Here is an 18,876-nt window from a genome sequence, read left to right as displayed (position 1 = left end):
CATTATTGTCTTTTCAACCCCACAATCAGTGGCGCCTTGTCTATCACTCTTTCTGTCTTTCTAGGCAAAAATCAGACACCCAGTCAATTCCTTATCTTGACAGAGAAGTTGGCACAAACACATATACCGTATATAGAAATATAGGCACACAAAAGCACGTACAGTCTATTAATAACAAGTCAATGTTATTCAAAAAATGTCAGCTAACACTGAAAGCTATTCATCTTTGTTCTCCAGCCTACATAACTGATTGTCTCCTTTACAGTGGTTTAATTAGTGGTATTTCTTGTTTGAGAAGGCTGTAATTATGGGCATGCCACAATGGAAGGAGTGTTGACAGTCACTGACAGACAATGACTAACACCTTTAGAAACAAGGAACTGAAAAAAGATCAGCAGGAAATACAGAGTGTCCTCTGAGGTCAGAAGCTACGATTCAATTGCTTACAATTAATGATACACTGAAAAACAACCTGCTGGTTTCTGAAACAGTTACATTGGCTATCCTAGCCAGTAGTGATTGCCTATAACAGTGGTTTTCAACACTAGTATTAAAAGCTAACAGCAACCAGCAGGTCAAAGGTCATGGCACTGCGCTGTGATAACAAACTGTAGAAAGAAATAAAATGTAACTCTCCAAATCTGAAACAGTTTCCATCATCATATTGTACCAAGCCAAACTGAGTTCTCCATCATTTGTTACAGATTATAAACCTGAGGCAACCACTTTAAATATATGTCCAGTATGTTTTTGGCTTAATTAGATTGAACTGTTTCACAGAGGCAGGATACTGACTGTTCCATGGGTCATGTTTTCCCTTGCACACATCAAATTCCTATCAAAACCAAACTACAGCATGACCAATGCTACATCCAGATATGACAGCTGCAGGACTTTAGACTTTGGACAGCACTATTTGACTGTCTGTAAATCATCTGCATGCTTTGTTTTTCTGGTCAATTCCCAAACTTTTTCCTAATGCCAATATGTGGTGAAAACATGTAAACCCATCCCTCTGAGGACATACTAGAACCCTCCCCAGGTGCTATGAGGATCCCTGGACCTCAGTCTGGGAACGAGAGCTTAGTCTGCATGAGTTCCTCCGACAAAGTTAAAGTTTAAGTGATTTTAATGATATTCTGTACACAGCGCGCCGGGTAGTTATATCATCAGTGGACAGAGAGGAGAAGGACTTATGTCAACATAACTGCCAGTGCTAATCTTCACTGCAGGCTATAGTGTCTGATATCAACAGGCCCTCGAGACACGTACCGCTCACGCCGCGCGCTAACCACGGGGGAGTGATGGTGCTCCCGAGCAGCCGGAGGAGCGGAATTACAATTTCTCAGCTGCCAGTCAAACACACAGAGGCTCCACAGAGAGGAGGAGACGGGGAGGACGCCTCCGTTCATCCATCCATTCATCAATCCGCTCAGTAATCGCTCTCCGCCGCCTGGACCTCCCGCATGCCCCTACCAGCCTGCGCGGAGGCGCGAGACTACACCACGAGCTTTCGGTCGGTCGGCGGCGGCGGCAGTGAGCAACGGTCGCACGCGCATGCCGGTGAGAGGGGGGCAGCTGGGAAGGACGTTCAGCGTGGAGAGAAAAAAGAGCCCGTCTGTCAGTGTTATTCCCCGGTGTGGATGTAGAGACAGAAGGGGAGAGAGAGAGGACCACCGCCGCCGCTAAACTCTCCTTTTCAGCCTCTGACTGAGCGCATTTTACTGGTGAGTGAAGAAATGCTACGGTAAATGAAAACACGCATGTTTAAAGTGTTACCGTTTTAGGCTAGAGGGGCTGTGTTAACGCTTAATTCTCCATTTGACCGACAATTATAACGAAACCATTGCTTTGATATCATGTTTTTTAGTTTATTAGCGAGAGGAGCAAAAGCGTTTCTCATGGAGGCTGCGTTGAGGTTTCGCGTCCTGTTTTTCTTGCTAATGTGTCACCAAAAAATGCACACACAGCCTGCAGCCTACTCGCACCGGCAGGCTTCAGGACAGCAGTGTTTGTGGAGCCAATATAGGCTGAAAGATATGCACCGTGCGGGCCGTGGGATTTTATGGAGGTGTGTGTGTGTGTGTTTTCTCTCTCTCTCTCTCTCTCTCTCTCTCTCTGTCCCCCGAGAAGAGGAAGAGAAAAACGGTTCCTTTCCGCTTTTGGGAGGACAAGTCGATCTTGAAACGCGACCAAGGTCTATTTTGGAGAAAAAGAAAGACACCGGCCTCAATTGAGCTTGAACCGTGTCTCCCAGCCATCCTGTTGTCATGGTTACTGGCTCGAGGAGGCTGGGAGAACATGGCTGTCTCGCGCTGTGCCCCCCCACCACCACCACATTCACACACACACACACTGGAAGAGAGACAGGATAGAGAGAGAGAGACAATAAGCCTTGTCTGTCTACTGTTTGTTTATGTCTTTCTAAGGAAAAGAGTCTCTTCTTTGGAAATGAGCAGAGAGAGGCATACAGTAACCCTTTCAACAGTATCCTATGCTCATTTGAAACCAAATTGTCTGTAGGGATCACTCACTCCTGGGTTACCACACACACAATAAGCCATTATATACAGGTTATATCATATAAGTATAGTGATGTTTTGGCAGTGGATGACAGAGCTGGAGCAGAGACTTATCTTTGCTTCTTCGGGATGTGGGTGGCTTCTTTAAAACAGGTGTTTGATAGCAGCTTATTTTTCATCCCTAAAGCATAGTTGTTATTATCTTAATTATAGACATTTACATGTCTGGTCTAGATCCATTGTAACTCATTCCCCCAATACAACCGTGGGCTCTCCCAAGCTAAAGTGCAGCTCTCTCCAGTGTAATCAAGTTGAACTCAAGGTGTCAGACATCCAGACACACCAGCAGCAGCTCCAGACCAAACTGTCTATCTGTCTTCTCCTGCCTCTCTGTTGTTGTCTCTCTCTTTTTTCACCCCTCTGGTGACTTTATTAGCACTGCTGTAGTGCTGTAGTACCAAACCCAATTAGGATGCAGCATTTTTAAAATCCCATAAAAATAATTTTTTTTTACATTAAAATAATGTTGAGAAAATATATTACTTGGATTATATTAACATTTCTTCCAAATTTAGATAACCTCCAAGTGATTCAGATGCTAGAAAGGGTATGTTATGTTTAATAATGATTGAATTTGCATGATTAAAAAAAATGGAGGTTCCCAGAGAAATAGCCCAAACCAAGATAAGTCACCACATTACTCTGAGCATGTATTTACATGTAAGCGTTAAGAGTGACAAAACGAGAGCGGACGGTTGACCTTGACAGCACAGAAGTGACATATTGGGGTGATTTGGGGGGAGCTGGCTGACTGTTACGCTCCAGTAGGCTGGTGTGGCTAGTTGGAGGCTCTGTGGTCATGCTGGTGTGACTTGTAGGCAGGCAGGCTAGGCTAGGAAAGCTCCCTGGACCCCTTCCAAGTCCTTATTTCCCTGCTTTCCTGTCCCAGGCAAACAAGCAGGAAATGATTCTTCTTCCTCTCTGTATCTGCATCTGTGCTTGTAACACAACAGCATTTTTGAAAGGTGACTCTATATCTGCACTGTGTGTGTGTGTGTGTGTGTGTGCACTGCAGTGCCAGTGCTGCACTCTGCCTGCATATTATGAACAGGGTCAGTAGGTCATTTATAGTATTAAACTGCAGTGTCTCTCCGATAGACAGAGGAGTGGAGGAAGGACGAGGGGATCAGGTTTTCCTTCTGTGTCTTTAGTATGCAGATCTGATGATCATCAGAGTTCAGCTGATAGCTTTATAAATTAATTTTGACGACTAATTAACTCTGTATGAAAAGTGTTCAGATGGTGGTTAAGGTGTCTATTATGATCCCTTGTGAGGTTATTTGTTTGTCGTGTTTCATGTGTCTCTCTCTCTGAAGCTTAAATAAATAGATAAAGAAAATAGAATATGTAGCAATTTACATTGTAGACGATGAGGTAATCAGCTCAATGTCAGTGATTGCAGTGAAGCACCAACACTATGTCCTTCATGCTTGTCAAAACTGTGGTGGTGCCTTTCAGCAAAAAACCCTCATGGTGGCACACAGCACAAACAAAAGAGCAGCACAAATGTTTCTGTTTAAAAAATGAATGCGGGCAGCACTACAAACGTAATGAGGTCAGACAAGTTAAAAGTGGTCAATTGGCTGCTTGTTCCACCACTTAAACCCAGTGAAAGATGGTGCAGTGATACCTAACACAAGTGTCTGCAGGCAGAGTAGTGTTTTCAAATAGATTTACTACCAAAACAGACAGACAGACAGATAGATAGATAGATAGATAGATAGAGATTATGGATTAAGGATATTAAGACTTTATAAAGCAGAACATGTATTTCTATAATATAATGTTGAGGCTGTAATTTAATCACTTCATATTGCAGTACTGTCATATCATATTGTGTCAGAAAACCCACAGCCTGATTTTCTTCCCTATTGTGTAGCTCTGTCATTTGTTAAACTCCTGGGTAATCCTCTCCACTGCACCATCTTACATTCAGTCACTGCCAATAACATCTGGCCATGGTGAAACTCCACTTGAACAGGAAAGAAAGGCATGAAGTGTCCTGCTTAACGGCACAGAAGTATCCAGTTGTTGTATTTTTATGTATTAAATTTGTAAAGGAAAATTCCACTGATTTTATTTTATTTCTCATAAAGGTCAGTTTATAAGTCATGGGGAGGAGCCTATTACTCAGCCTGTGAAAACAGCTGTATAATGTATTCTGGGATTCAGGAGTTAGCAGTGTTAAGTCTGAGAAAATAACCAGGTGATGATCTCACCAGGGACTGGAAACTCTAAACTTTATAAAAGGTCAAAAACCTGTATTACAGGCTGAAGCGATGGCATTTGAAGGGCATGGACTTTAAACTGGCAGGTAAGCTCTAATGCTGCTGCATACAGACGGAGTGGGAAGAACAAGGAAAACTTCCTGTTATTCTGGCTTGGGAGGGTTCATACATCATTCCAAGCTGCTAGTTTTGTTGTCATACCATGCTAACAGCCTAAATTAGCTTCTGCTTTGTTACATATCTGGAGCAGTTTGTGAAACCAGTCACAACAAACAAACAAACAGTGTATAGTTCCTTTTAAATGTGCAGATTGATTGTCTCAGTGAGAAATTGAATTTATTTACATCTAACTGGCGACAGTGGAAACTTTGCATCTCCTTTGCCAACGCTTTGATGACTTCTGTGGTTCTTTTCACCAGGTGAGCGAGATATCATAGCTGTCAGAAATTCTCCATATCTCCGCTAGGGTGCTGACTTTGGTTGCATTATGGGAAACGTAGGAGCAGGCATTTTTGAAGCTTAACAGCTCAGGATCTGTTGGCCTTTGCTGCTTTGATTTTGACTTTCTTTCATTCTTTCTTTCTTTTTGAATCTCTCTCTTGTGCAGCAACTAGGTAGGTCTCCCATTCTTGTAAGACTGGCTTGCTCCGGAGAAGTGTTTTCCCTTATTTCTGAAGCTTCCAGTCTGATTACCTCAGTTGTGTTTCTTTGGCATCTCTGCTGCCTATAGAGACCAGTCATGCTTATCGCTGGAGACTCCCAGTGGACTGCAGCTCCGTGTCTCAGGGATCAATAAATTACACTGTAGTGTGTGTCTATGTGCGTTCTTTTGCAGTGAGTGAGTGTGTGTGTCTGAGTTAAACAGAAAGACAGGCAGAGAGATAGAGAGAGATATAAAAGCCAGAGAGAGCTATTTAATGGTGACTTGGCCTTTTATCCAACGTCATCCTCACTGGATTGGTGATTTATATGCCTGGGTGGGCATGATTTCAGATGTGTGTGTATGTGTGTGTGTTTGCATGTGTTGCTCACATGATTGGCAGATGGTCCGATCACAATTAAAGGAAATTGATAAGGCTTAAGAGCCCCAGTGTTCTGCTGACAAAAGTAGAATGCAATAAGTCTCTCCTGATAGCCATTGTATACAGGAACACAAAGACTCAGAGACACACACACAGTCTCATGACCCCCCACCCCCCAAACACACACACACACACACACACACACACACACACACACACACACACAATCTCTATCTATTGGCTGTGCTTTCTCCATCCATCCATGTGGGGTGTCTGAGCACATCTGCTCTCTCTCCTCAGCAGTCGGCTGCTCATTTCTTCAAACTCTACAGCTTCAGCAAATCGGCTTCTCACTTCTACAGCCTCCTTTTTCTTCTGCTGGCTAAGACCCATTTACCTCAATTACTGCAAAATGAGAGGCTGAGACAGAGAAAAGAGAGAGAGTGGAGTTAGACTGTGAGATAGCAGAAAACATAATGTGGAACAGATGAAGAGGAGAGAGTGGGAGAAAAACAGGACACTGGAGACACAGAGAGAGAGAGAGAGAGAGAATTCCCACTTTTCGTGCCTGGTTTCATAACTGTTCACTGTTTCCATTTATGGAGATATGTCACTGTTTTATTCGTGTGTGTGTTTGTGCGTGTGTATATTTGCCTGCGTGTTAATATGTGCAAATGCATCTTTGTGTAATCGCATAAACGGATGCAAATTGTGCTTGTTTGCATATGACTAGTACATGTGCATGAATATGAGCTGCCATAGACTTAGGTGCAAATGTGTTTCAAATATTCATTGCCTGAGTTTAGGATTATTTGAGCTCATCCTAATCACTGAATGATTCACACATAAGTGTCTTTCATATTTATAACCAGTGTCTGAATCGCACCTTTTCTTTGTGTGTCATCATGCAGTTAATAAATCATATGTGATGCATGCTGTGAGGTGCCACATGACTGATGTCTCTGCAGATGGAATACACTGAAACAAAAATGCTTAGTGTCTCATAGATAATGGCAACGTTTCCCATGCTCCTTCTGGCAAAAAAACAGAGGAATGAGTCAGCCAATCACAGATGTGTATTCTGAAAGAATTTATTGAGGGATCAGTCAGGGCGTCCTTTGAGATCATCACACTTTCAACAGCAGTCAGACTGAGAGGGATTAGAAGAAGATAACAGAGACACAAGTGGTGATGTTGTACTGTGTTTTTAAAACACTACTTGTATTTCTCAGAGTGACTGAAGACAGTTTTCTCTTCTTCAGCCAAGCTGTTTGTTGGCTTCTTCTTGGCTTTATTGTTGTTGGCGTAAACAGTATCATTTTCCCACAGAGGTTGAGAACTCATCAGTGCCATTGCATCTGGGTGACAACATCTGGGAAAGGTCTACTGTAATTAGGAGACAAGCTTGAAATAAGGAGGCAATTTGCCAGACTTTCTGGGTTCTGCATAATTTGCATCATGCTTTTGCAGCTCTGATGAAACATTTAGTGGGCCTGTGGTGTCCCTGTGCTCAGGGGCTAAGCCAAAGCACTTGCAACATCATAGATACAAATTTGGCTCACATCCTACTCTGCTGCAAATCTCTCCTCTCTTCAACATGATCTCGGGTTTTCCACACGATTTGATATCTAAATAAAGAAGAGGTGCTAGAAATTTCCCCCGAGAAACTGCTGAGTATTGTTGGCAGGATTCTGGATGTTCATTTCAGCCTAACTAGGTCCTTACCTGCATCTGCATGCCATCAGAAAAGCTTTGAATTCCAGTAAATATTTTACTGCAGTTGTGCTGCAAGTCCCCTGCTGCGGATGATTCAGCAGAGCAGCGATGTAGTGTGTCTAAGGACTCTGTTTGGATTCGGCAGACAGGGCTGCTTCCTGGCTTCTCTCTGCAGCAAAGACACAATCCAAAACATGTACTCCATCAATGCACAGATCTGCTTTATAAAATGTGTGCAATTAGTTAAGCTAATTTCATTTTAGCTTAATTGATGACATATTAAAATGAACTTGTAGCAGGAGGAAAAAGGGGGGGGGGAGGGGGTGGGGGTGAAAGGAAACAGGAAATGACATGCTGAAAAGGTACAAGGAGGAGTCACACCTGGGAGCTGATTAGGGAGGGAAGTTCAAACAAAGGAGTGAGACTGGAAGGAGGTTTGAGACTGGAAGAGTGAGAAGAAAAAGGAAATGGAGAGAAAACAAAAAAAAGGACTAGTATCTTGGATAAAACATGGATTTACATGATCTTTTACTGAGGAGTTTGAGATGGAATGTTGAACTTGTGGAACTAAGACTGTAGGAGGAGAAAAGGGAACCCTTTTCAGCCAGACCTGTCCTGCTCGGTTTCCTAAGGCTTTTCTCTCCAGGTCAGAGGACACTTTCATCATCCACACCCCAGATAAGTCCCTTCACCACCCAAACTCTCCTGGCTTCTCCCATGCTCACCTGAATGCATTTCTGCTCTCCCTCTCCCTCTCTCTACCCAGAAACATTCACACACCTACATACACCCTGAACTGAACTGAATGAACTGAACAGAACTGGACTGAGTTGATTCACTTTCCCATATTCATCCATTCACACCTTCACCCTCCTTAAGTGACTGTATACCCCAAATGGACTCACACACAATCTTACCTGCATCCATACCCCCCACTGGTTACAGAACTATAAAATGAGACTGACTAATGAGATTTTGATTTGTGAGATTTTACTTTTTTTTTCTTTTTCTCTCTTTCTGAAGGCTGAAATTGTGATTTTCATCATTGATGTGAAAGAGTGAAATAATACAAGATACATATCACACCTTTATTGGTTGTTTTTTTTTTTCTTTTCCTTTATAGCTAGGACGCAAGCCCTGTCTGATTTAAAGTTATTAACAAAAGTAAATTTGACAGGTATAGGTGGATAAGTTTATACCCAGCCTGTCTGGCGCCCAACAACCTTATTCATTTCTGTTAAGAGAGGCGCCTACATTACAAACTGTAATAATACACATGCACACATTGTATTAACCTGGATTATTGAAAAGTGTTTCAAGAGTTTTTCCTAATCAACGGATGGAGTTGTGTCGTGACATTGTACCATTATCCTGCACAGTTACGTCATTAAAAAGTCAGTTGTGACAATGGAAATATGTAACAATAATGCTGGGCTGTGATTCTAAATTATTGTTTCTAAACTCCCAGTGTAATTTTTATCATGATGATATTATTGTCTACTAAATTCTGTCATCCAATTTGTTAGTTATAGTTGATTTTTGCTTGTGTGTGTGATGAGTTCTGTAGGATACACAGTTCATTGGAATGAACATCACTTGGAATTGGTAGAACAATGTCAGCGCAAGGCCACACCACACAGTCATGTTGGCTTAAAACAAGAGATTAAAAGTTCATTGTTGGCCTTAAAGATTGTGTTGGAATGTCTTGTTTTTTCTAGCTGCTGTTTGCAACGTTCCATACAGCACTGTGCCATGTATCACTATCATATCTTTATAATGGCAATACAAGTGCTCCTCTTACCATTATAAGGACTTTGATTTCAACCATATCATATAAACCATAAGTTTTCAATTTTGTTTTTTTTTTTTTTTTGAAGAACAGAAGAATAAAGGTGATAATACCAATCAGAATTTCTGTTTACAATAACATAAAGGGAGTAAATCCTCATATTTAAGAGGCTGGAACCAATCGATGATTTGAGAAAGACTAAAATGATTAATCATTTATTAAAAGTGTCATCATTTCACACATGTCAGATTCTTCAGTTCATCAAACTGTATCTAAAAAAAGATTAATTTCACTTTTATCCTCACTAAAAAAAACAGTCTTATTTATCAGAAAAAGAATAATATATCAAAAGCGGACATTAATTCACATGTAACTCGCTCTGCAGAACTGTAATTAAGAGCTACTCATTAGCATTTGCCCTTGAGCCTCAGAGGGGTAGAGGAAGACCTGCTGTACAGAGGTCTCGGCTGCTCAGCCTACAGTGCAAGAGAGAGTCACAGTAGACCATTAGGATACATGTTCAAATCTCAGGCCACTGTCTTGCATTTACACAAAACACAGTCACCGCAGAGCTGGAAGCAGATAGTCAGTTATTCAGCTGTGAAATCTCCACACAGACAGAGAGCGGATGAGCTAGCAGGATCATTTTGACAGGAATCTGTTGGGCTTTATTAAACAAATCTCTCTCTGTGCCTGCCTGCCTGTCTGTCTCTAGTCCTCTGCTTTCTACTTTATCTACCTTTTCCTGCCCTCCTTTCAGAGGTGTTTTGGGATCATCTGGTGCAGAGGACAAAGTGTTCCAGACATATGTATCTCTCTCTCTCTGTAATGCACTCATACACACCTAGAAACACATTACACACATATACACAGCTGTTCCTTTGTTGAAGGTGACCTCTGTGACTCAAAATTAAGAATAGAAATAACCAAATTACTGTATCAGTATCAGCCATAGTTAATGTCCTCATTTTATAACGCTGTGTCTCCTCCTCCTTTGTCTTCATTTCATGCTAATTTTCCTCTCTACTCTGTCTCTCTGTTTCATTTTCTTTGCAGAGGGTCCTCCCCGGTTGCTGATCTGAAAATCTGCCCCTCATCTCCAGCCGGAGTGGACGGCTGCCCCCCTCAGTGAGGAGCACCATGACCCAGGAGGGGCAGGCTCTGCCCTCTCCCACCCCACCAGAGAACCCAGTGGAGCCAAATACAACCACCACAGCCACCACTGACCTGCCCAGTGAGACCCACGACCAGGTGGAGCAGGATAAGTTGGGGGCCGGGGCGACGGATGAGACAGAAGAGGGGAAACAACAAGAAGAGATCAGAAAGGCAGACGAGGAAGGCACAGGGGGAGACACATGGGGAGGGAGAGGGGACGGCAGAGGTAAAAGATACGAAAGGAGAGAGTGAGTTCAAAGAGGAGAAGGTAGATGGCAGTGGAGATGGAGAACAGACAGATGGAGGGGCGGAGGGAGGGGTGGAAGGCACAAGAGGGGAAAGATGTATAAATGTGGAGGTAAGCTCAATGGGGGAGGAGGCAACACATGAGGTAGAGGAGATGAAAAAGGAAGAGGAGGGGAAGGAAAATGAAGAAATGCAACCGTCTACAGAGGAGGCAACTCACCCTCAACAAGCTGGGCGGTTAGTTCACCAAATCATCTTTACTGTCGCACTCTGTCAAGATATATGTCGACTGTTAGGCAGTGAAAATCTTGTGACTACATCTTTTGACCTTTAGGTGTCAAAATGTGATATCACGTTACAACTACCAAGACTCCTTTACCCCTCAGATAATTACATTTTAGCATCACATGAGTTCTTAATGAACAATTTATTAGTCTTTATCTTGATACACACATGAATACACAGCTTTCTTAGGGCTTACTTTTTATTGTAACCTAAGACGGTCCTTTGTGGTTTGGCAGACTTTTCCATACTGAATATGTTTAATGGCTTATTGTTTTCTCAGTGTGGTTCTCTGGTACATAATTAGTCTAATGTGCTTCAGCCACATTTTACAAAATGAATAGGCAAAAAGCCTCGACTAAATGAGCTGAAAGGAAAACAAACAAAGAGTGAAAATGGTCTAATTTTTAAAGAGTTGGAGGACCCAGTAACCAATTTTCTAACCACTTCAAAAAGATAGAAAAGTGTGTGTGTGTGTGTGTGGTTAGTGGTTTGCTAAATTTAGATAAAACAATATATAATAATAGTAGATATGAATGACTTATGGGCTGTTCTTCCTTATAGTTTTTTGGACAGAAATACATAAACACGATGTAAAAATACAGTTAACACATGCATAAGTTGTTTTATCAGTCTTGGATCAAACTAATTTAATAGCTTATTTCTGGCCATCAGCAGCAAACTTGGAGCACTATAACTGATTCATGTTCTCTTAAGTAAAAGGGATGAAATAGTGGAGGGAACATGAGCTTCCAGCTATTCACAAAATAGCAAATTGGAGAGTGCTTCTTCATCTTTCATCTCGCTTCAATTGTCAGTGTGGCTATTCAAGCTGAAATATTTGCCCATTGTGTGTATTCCTGAATGAAAAATGATTTCAGCAATGAATATCTTCTTTATACATGCGCCAGTCTCAACAAAGAAACTGCCTTATGTTTAATTCATATGCTAAATATAATTTCACACTTTCTTTTTCTTCCTGTTGATACAGACTGGCAAATGGTATAGGTGGGAATGAAGATGAGGATGAAGCTGGCGAGGAGGACGAGGGAGGAGACGGAGGGACCACTCATACGCACTTGGACGCTTTCAGCTCTAACTTTGAGACGACTGTAGAACAGGCCGACACAGAAGTGGAGGAAGAAGAGGAAGAGGTCCAGAAAGAGGGAGATGGAAGAGAAAACCAGGACAGTTTCAGCTCAGCATTCGAGCAGATTGTTGAGCAGGTGGATGTTCAGGAAGAAGAGGAGGAGGAAGAGGAGAGGGAGTTGGAGGAGGAGAGGGAGAAAGGTAGGGTGGACAACAAAGACGGCTTCAGCTCCACTTTCGAGCGCATCGTAGAGTCTGCCTTGCTGAGGGGCGGGACCTGCTACAGCAGCCTGGACTCTCTGGATGTGCTGTCGCTCACAGATGAGACGGACAGCTGTGTCAGCTTCGAGGCACCACTGACGCCGCTCATCCAACAGAGGGCGCTGTTACAGGGTCCTGAGCCTCTGGAGCTGGAGCTGGCAACTGTTCAAGAGCAAGAAGGGGCTGAGGCTGGACCAGATGCCCCAGGTGGTGATCTGAAAGCTGGGGACTGTGCTGTCCGTGGAGCCGGAGCTGTGGCTGGAGCAGGAGGAAGCCCGCTGAGGACCACCATACCAGGGAGCAGGTCAGAGTTTGTGCTGAGCCAGCCTGGACGCTGGGCCATCCCTAATGGATACCATGCAGACTTGCAGGGAGCCATGGAGGGCTGTGGAGCCATGATCAACTCTGTCAGGTGAGGAGGAAGCTGACTTTAGGTTATTTAAACCCTTACAGTATGTTTAGATTTTTCTATGTATTTACAGCATCCTTAAACTTACTCTGAAGGCATGAGTTTTGAGGTGAAGTAGACAATCCTGGTGACGTCCTTTCAGCTGTTTATTCTGTGTTTCTAGGTTGGATTTGTTGGGAGGTACAGGCAGCGTTATCAATGTGCATTGCTGTCTCTCATAATGTCCAAAGAACCAAATCCTTGGCCTTTAAAATATAACTCCATACATCTTTGAATTAGGTCCATTATGTCCTCCGATGAACTTCATCAAGATCTATCATACAAATGTTTCACTATTAGACAAGCATCTTCACATATTTTGATGTCAGAAACATGCTGATTGAGAGATTTTATTCATTGTTCACCTAATAGCATCCAGGTTGTGATTCAAACATTATGCTTGAAACACAACTGGACTGGACTTTTATGTGAATATAACTATATATCTTTTTTTAATCATGAAGATTTAAGGTTTATGTAAATGTAATATTTTCACAATGGTACACAAACCATTGTTTTCACACCAAGATTAAACTGTAAATGTGGAATAGACATTACATTACTTTTTGAACCACTACAGCATATGTGTTATAGTTATTCTAAATCTGGACACATGTTAAGATCACTGAGGACAGATTCCAGTGTCCTACTGCAGACAGGTAATGGAAGCTTTGAGTATGTTACCTTGAAGTGTAAGTACTGTGACATGCTGTGACCTTAGCTTAACCAGCAGGTGGCATGAACATGGTGAGACCTAGCTGTGAGCGTTGAGAGAGGGGGAAGGGTGGTTGGTTGGGGGTGAATGTGGTGGTCTGGCTTTTTAAAATGACGCAATTTGTCCACACATGCAGACTCAGTAGTCAGACTAATGCTTGCCAATCTAAAAAAAAAATCTAGGCTCATACTACTCAAATCCTTTATATGTTTGGAAAAGGAGAAAACAGAAACTGTCATTGCACATGGTTGCATGTGAAATGGAATAACTCCTTCCTGTGGTGGTAGTGACTGAGAGCCTGGTAAAACCCATACAGCGAGTTCTTGAAGCAGACCTGTAGATTGTCGCTGCAGTATTTGCTTTCTTCAGCCATTTTGCTCAAAGCACACTTGCACAGTAGGCAGAGATAAGCTCAATGCTGCCAAATGAATGTAAGCCTTCTTTGAACGGAAACAGAATTTGGACTTGTGCGGTGGTTTCATATAGGAGATTAACAGTTTAAATTTATACAGCTGTATGGAAATAAGATACAAGGTGCCTGTCAGTATAATGATCAGTTCAGTGAACTGAACAGCAGGAGTATTGTTCACTTTGTCTCAGATAACCAGCTCATATTTACGACAGTACTGAGATTTTGCACTGTGATCACCAACTCATTCACCGTATTCATCATTTGCTTAAACCCCAAGGAATTGTGGGAATACAGCAACAGCCGACCCCACTTTCTTTCATCTAATTACCTTAATAGTACTAAAAAGGGCTGAAGAAGACGGTGCAGAGACACTGAAGGTGAAGGTGGTAACAGGAACCATATGGGAAAAGCCATGTAACCTGAACTACAGCTATAGATCTGTCTGGTTGGCCTGTATACAACCCCTGTGGCTTGTTCTCCAGCACTGCCCCCGCTGCACAGTTTCTACAGTTACAAACCTACTGGAATGCCAAATAGATGCACAGCCCTCCGACATGATGTGTTTAGATAACTGCTGGGATTTGTTGTCAGACTCTCCTGGTGCTTCCACAGCTCAGTATGAGTTATAAGGTGAATGGAGGATTTTGGATGTCGGCTCTGCCTCTCTTTCCTCTCTCCTCTCTCTCCTCCCTCAGGCTACAGATGTTGTCCTTTAAGCACGGTCTTGCTTCCTGACCACCAGCGCCAAGCTGAATGAGCTATTGTTTATGTCATGACATCATCGTCTTCAGCTTTCCTCTGCCCAGCAGGGTCTTAGAGTGAATGTGTGTGTGTGTGTGTGTGTGTGTGTGTGTGTGTAAGTGAGCGATTATTACTCCATACGAGCCGGCTTGCCAGACATTTGAGCACTTAAATCTAGAGTGGATACATCTGCTAGTCAGTCTTAAAGGGATAGTTGTAAGTTTTAAAGGCACTCACAGTATCCATTTTATCACAAAAGTCCTTGATATCAATTTAACTTTAGTTTTTTTAGGATATTAAAAGGGAGAAGTTATAAGCATTAGCAATTCTAGTACAAGTCAATGGAGGTAAAAGCCATTACTCAAAAAAAAAATCACAGTTGAAGCAGTCAGAGTTTGTTTTGTCATCATACTCTCTGGAGGGACTGTGTAATTTTTAAAAATTGCTTTTCAGCCCAATTGAATCGAAGTAGCTTGAAGCAGCATGGCTAAAAAGACTAATAATGAAAACAGCACAGCACTATTGGAGTTTTTTTCTATTTTTTTTTTGAGGGAATCTAAGAATGCATAGTTAATGGTGAATAGACAGACAGTCTATTATATTTTTAAATTCACATCTTAAAGACTGCTTGTGATTCACAACATCTATAAAACTGCTGTGTATCAAAGCAAAATGATTATACAAGCTATAAAAGCTGCCTACCTTGCTGTTTTTCAGCTAAATGTCTACTATCCACATGCATTATCCCATGTCCCATGTTAGCATGTACGTGTATCTCCTTGTGTTTCATCTCTTTTCCTCTCTCCTTCACTCTCTGTCACGCCATCTCTTTGTTTGCTCCGTCTCACCTCCCTTTCTATTCATTTCTCTTTATCTGTCTTATCTCTTTATCTTTATCTCATCTCCCCTTGCCCGCTTCTCTGTCTTCCTTTCTTCTTTGCATCACCTCCTGTTCCATTTCCCCTACACTGCTCTCCTGCTGCTGCTTCTTATCTTTCATTCCTCTCCTCTGCCTACATCCATTCTTGCTGGTGGGTAGCCACAGAATTGGCACAGTCAGACATTTTGGCACCTCAAGCGTCATGGACAACTAGTCTTTTTCACTGCAGGACAGAGCAGCTGCAAAGTGATGGATAAAAAATGGCAAGTCAATCAGTCAGTCGGCTTGGCAGACATTTAGGTAGTTAATGGGTCAGTCAGTCCATGAGTTTGTCTGTCAACCAGACCGTTCAGATTTTATTTTCTCTTAAGTAGTAAAACTAAATAATAAACTGCTACTGCTATGTAATCATTTCAGCTGTGTTTTTGCACTGCATTTCCCAGGAATCATCTGTTGGCTTCAAAGCAATGGCTCTAGCTTAGCATAGTTAGCATGCTGACATGCTCACAATGATAATGCTTTTCACATGCATTTTCACAATTTTAGCTTAGCATGTTAGTATGCTAACATTGGCTAATTACCTCAACAAAAAGTACAGCTGATGTTAATGGTAATGTCATTAGTTCTGTAGGTATTTGGACATTAACCAAAGTATTGGATGAAGTCAGATTTGACCTGATGTTTGATGCCATTCTTTTACTAGATATACAGATACATAGGAGATGGTTTTCTTGCAAGACTTGCAGCTCTGAACATGGCCACATGGCAAGAGTGTTTGTTATTACTGGTGATAGTGTATGTAAATGACAAAACAGTGGAAGAGACAGAGAGTAGTTTGTCTTCTGTTCAGGAAAACATTGGCATGCAGCATGGAGCTGTTGGATCACCATATGTGTCTCAAAATGCTGCGGAAACTGTTAATGACTCATAAGTCAGTTGTACACATGTCTAACATTCTGTTCATGAATGAAACTGAAATAGCCTCAATGTCTTACTTCAATTCTAATTATCATTAATGTGAGCTGATTTTATATATTGTTATGTGTGTAGTTCAGTGATGAACAGAAACACCACTGGTTTTCATCAAATCTAATTGATTCAGATGGCTTTCAAATCTTGTGTTAATGTTTTCTCACTGCCCTAGTGCATGCACACTCTCCCCAAAAATCAGGCTTCAACTTTCATAACAGACAGAGCTTTGATGATGTCCCGGGTGGAGGGAAGAAACCCAATCATACCTCAGCCAAACTCTCCCTGTAGATCCTTTTCCTGCTACTTCTGATTATTCTGACATCAGTGGGTGAAGGAAGTAAAGTAGGCACCTGACCACAGGGATATAGAAAACATTGGCAAGTATTGCAAATGCTGTAGATGTGCAATCTAAAACATGGAAATAAGAAGTGAAGGTTTGCTTTCAAACAGTCTGTGATGCTGCAGTGCGAGGCTGTTACTCAGCAAACCTGCTTGTTAGTTCTCAGGCATTCTCGTTTGTACAGCTTGTAGTTTGTCAGCCTGTCAGTCAGTCAGTTAGATGGTGTTTTAGATTAGACTGTCAGTCACATCTTCATTCGGCCAGTTAGTCAATCAGCCTGTTACTCTACATGAGTTGTGTCCCTCTGTGCCCTGTGGGACCATCATCACTGAGGTTGAAGCTTAACCTTAATCCATAGAAGCTGCTAAAACTGCCATGAAAGCACAATCTATGTCCATCAGTCTGTCTAGGGGCTTACTACTGTGCATAGCCAGCTCTATTGACCCAGCGGAGCCAACTAGTTGAATGCTGCTTATGTGCTAATGTGACCTGTGATGTAGCATCCAGGCACACACACAAGCACACAGAGAGAGATGTTTGAAAGAAAGGAGACAGACTGACACAGATACACCTCCTTAGAGCATTATGCACAGAGTCACATCAAAGCACAGAGTAATATTCAAACATCATGGTATGGGAAGTATACAGTAACATATCTGTGCACTTATGCATGCCTTTTGCTCATATGCAGTATCTCTGGCTGCACATTTGCATGCATGCATGTGTTTCTCTGTGTATTTGTGTGGGAACCATGCTGTGAGTATGTGTTCCTCCCCGTAGCTTGCGAGCCCACCAGATCTAAGCCCGAGCAGAGCAGATAAAAGCCAGGCGCAGTTGTTTCCATATCAGAGAAGCAGCTCTGTCGTTGTGGACTAATCTCTTTCATATACACTGTCGAGTGTAGAAACGCACACACACACACACACACACACAACAAAGGACACACAGGCCAGCAGCATGCATGCGTAAACAAAAATGGGCACAACACTCGTACATCCTAATGCTCACTCAGTGACACAGATATGGGAGCTCTTCATATCTATTTTTCACACTCTGAATCTTTCTCTCTTTCCTTTTCTTTTTCTCTCTCTCTCTCACACACACACACACACACGCACATCTTTGAGGATGTCACTTTGGGAATAAAACCCTCAGCGTGGTTCTATAATGCTGCTGAAACATCCTGCAGATTATCCTTTCCTGCCTCTCACTCAGGCAGTGATATGGACACACACAGAGTCACACATATAGACACATAGACACATTTTTGCAACACAAGCAGTAATAATATGTACAGATTCTCTTTTTCACCCTCTCACCACAGACACACACTAAACTGAATCATTTCAGCACCGACAGATTTATCCCTGTCTATTTATAGCTCGACTCTATGTTTTATGACACATCCCACTGTTACTGTACCAATGACTGTTTTGGCTGAATAAGGTTCTTCTTACCACAGGCTTCACTCCTCTGAGGCGTCTGTCAACACTTCCTGTATGTGTTGAATGGAAGCTGAGCCAGGCTCTGTAAAACACTTGTGACTATTTTTTGGCATTTCTGGTTCCCCTGTATGAATCCATAGCAAAAGATTTTCTGTAGTTGTTGTCAGATGGAGCTGTTGTTGTGTTCAGCGTTTCACCAGACACAATCCCACACCTGAACACAATTAGTCTCACCCAGCCGAAAGAGGTCACCATTGTCCATTGTCTGCTGCTGAGTAGGTGTTTTTTGGGTCTTGTGTTTGTGTGTGTTGGTATGTGTGCAAGGAGACAGAGAGAGAGAAAACAAACCAAACCACAACACTGTGGCCAGGTCTGTAAAGAAACTGTTGTCTGGTTAAAAGTAATTGCTTTTACTGATGGTATAACAGTAGTGAAATTACATATATGGTTTTGTAAATTAGAAAGTTACACTTTATTTTTACTTTTAGTGTTACATTTGGTATGAGTGTCTATTTTGGGGTCATGTTTTTTGTCCATCTTGGTTTTTAAATCA

The 18,876-nt window shown here is 42.2% G+C and overlaps 1 protein-coding gene across 2 annotated transcripts in view; it reads left to right on the top strand.

Annotated features, from left to right (window-relative positions):
* The first annotated feature begins 1,009 nt into the window (after window positions 1-1,009).
* The window catches only part of psd2 (pleckstrin and Sec7 domain containing 2), a 34,966-nt gene continuing 17,099 nt past the window's right edge, over window positions 1,010-18,876 (top strand). Inside the window, exons 1-3 of one of the 2 annotated variants that reach the window (XM_018669662.2) lie at window positions 1,010-1,727; window positions 10,394-10,975; window positions 12,012-12,782. In XM_018669662.2, the coding sequence (XP_018525178.1) occupies window positions 10,623-10,975; window positions 12,012-12,782 (1,124 nt within the window). In that variant the 5' untranslated portion in view covers window positions 1,010-1,727; window positions 10,394-10,622. The remainder of the gene's footprint in view (window positions 1,728-10,393; window positions 10,976-12,011; window positions 12,783-18,876) is intronic. The other variant, XM_018669671.2, reaches the window with a different exon arrangement.

Source organism: Lates calcarifer, linkage group LG8, assembly GCF_001640805.2.
Source record: "Lates calcarifer isolate ASB-BC8 linkage group LG8, TLL_Latcal_v3, whole genome shotgun sequence".
Classification (NCBI taxonomy): domain Eukaryota; kingdom Metazoa; phylum Chordata; class Actinopteri; family Centropomidae; genus Lates; species Lates calcarifer.
Note: the sequence above shows the minus strand (reverse complement) of the source record. Positions and strands in the feature narration are given on the sequence as shown.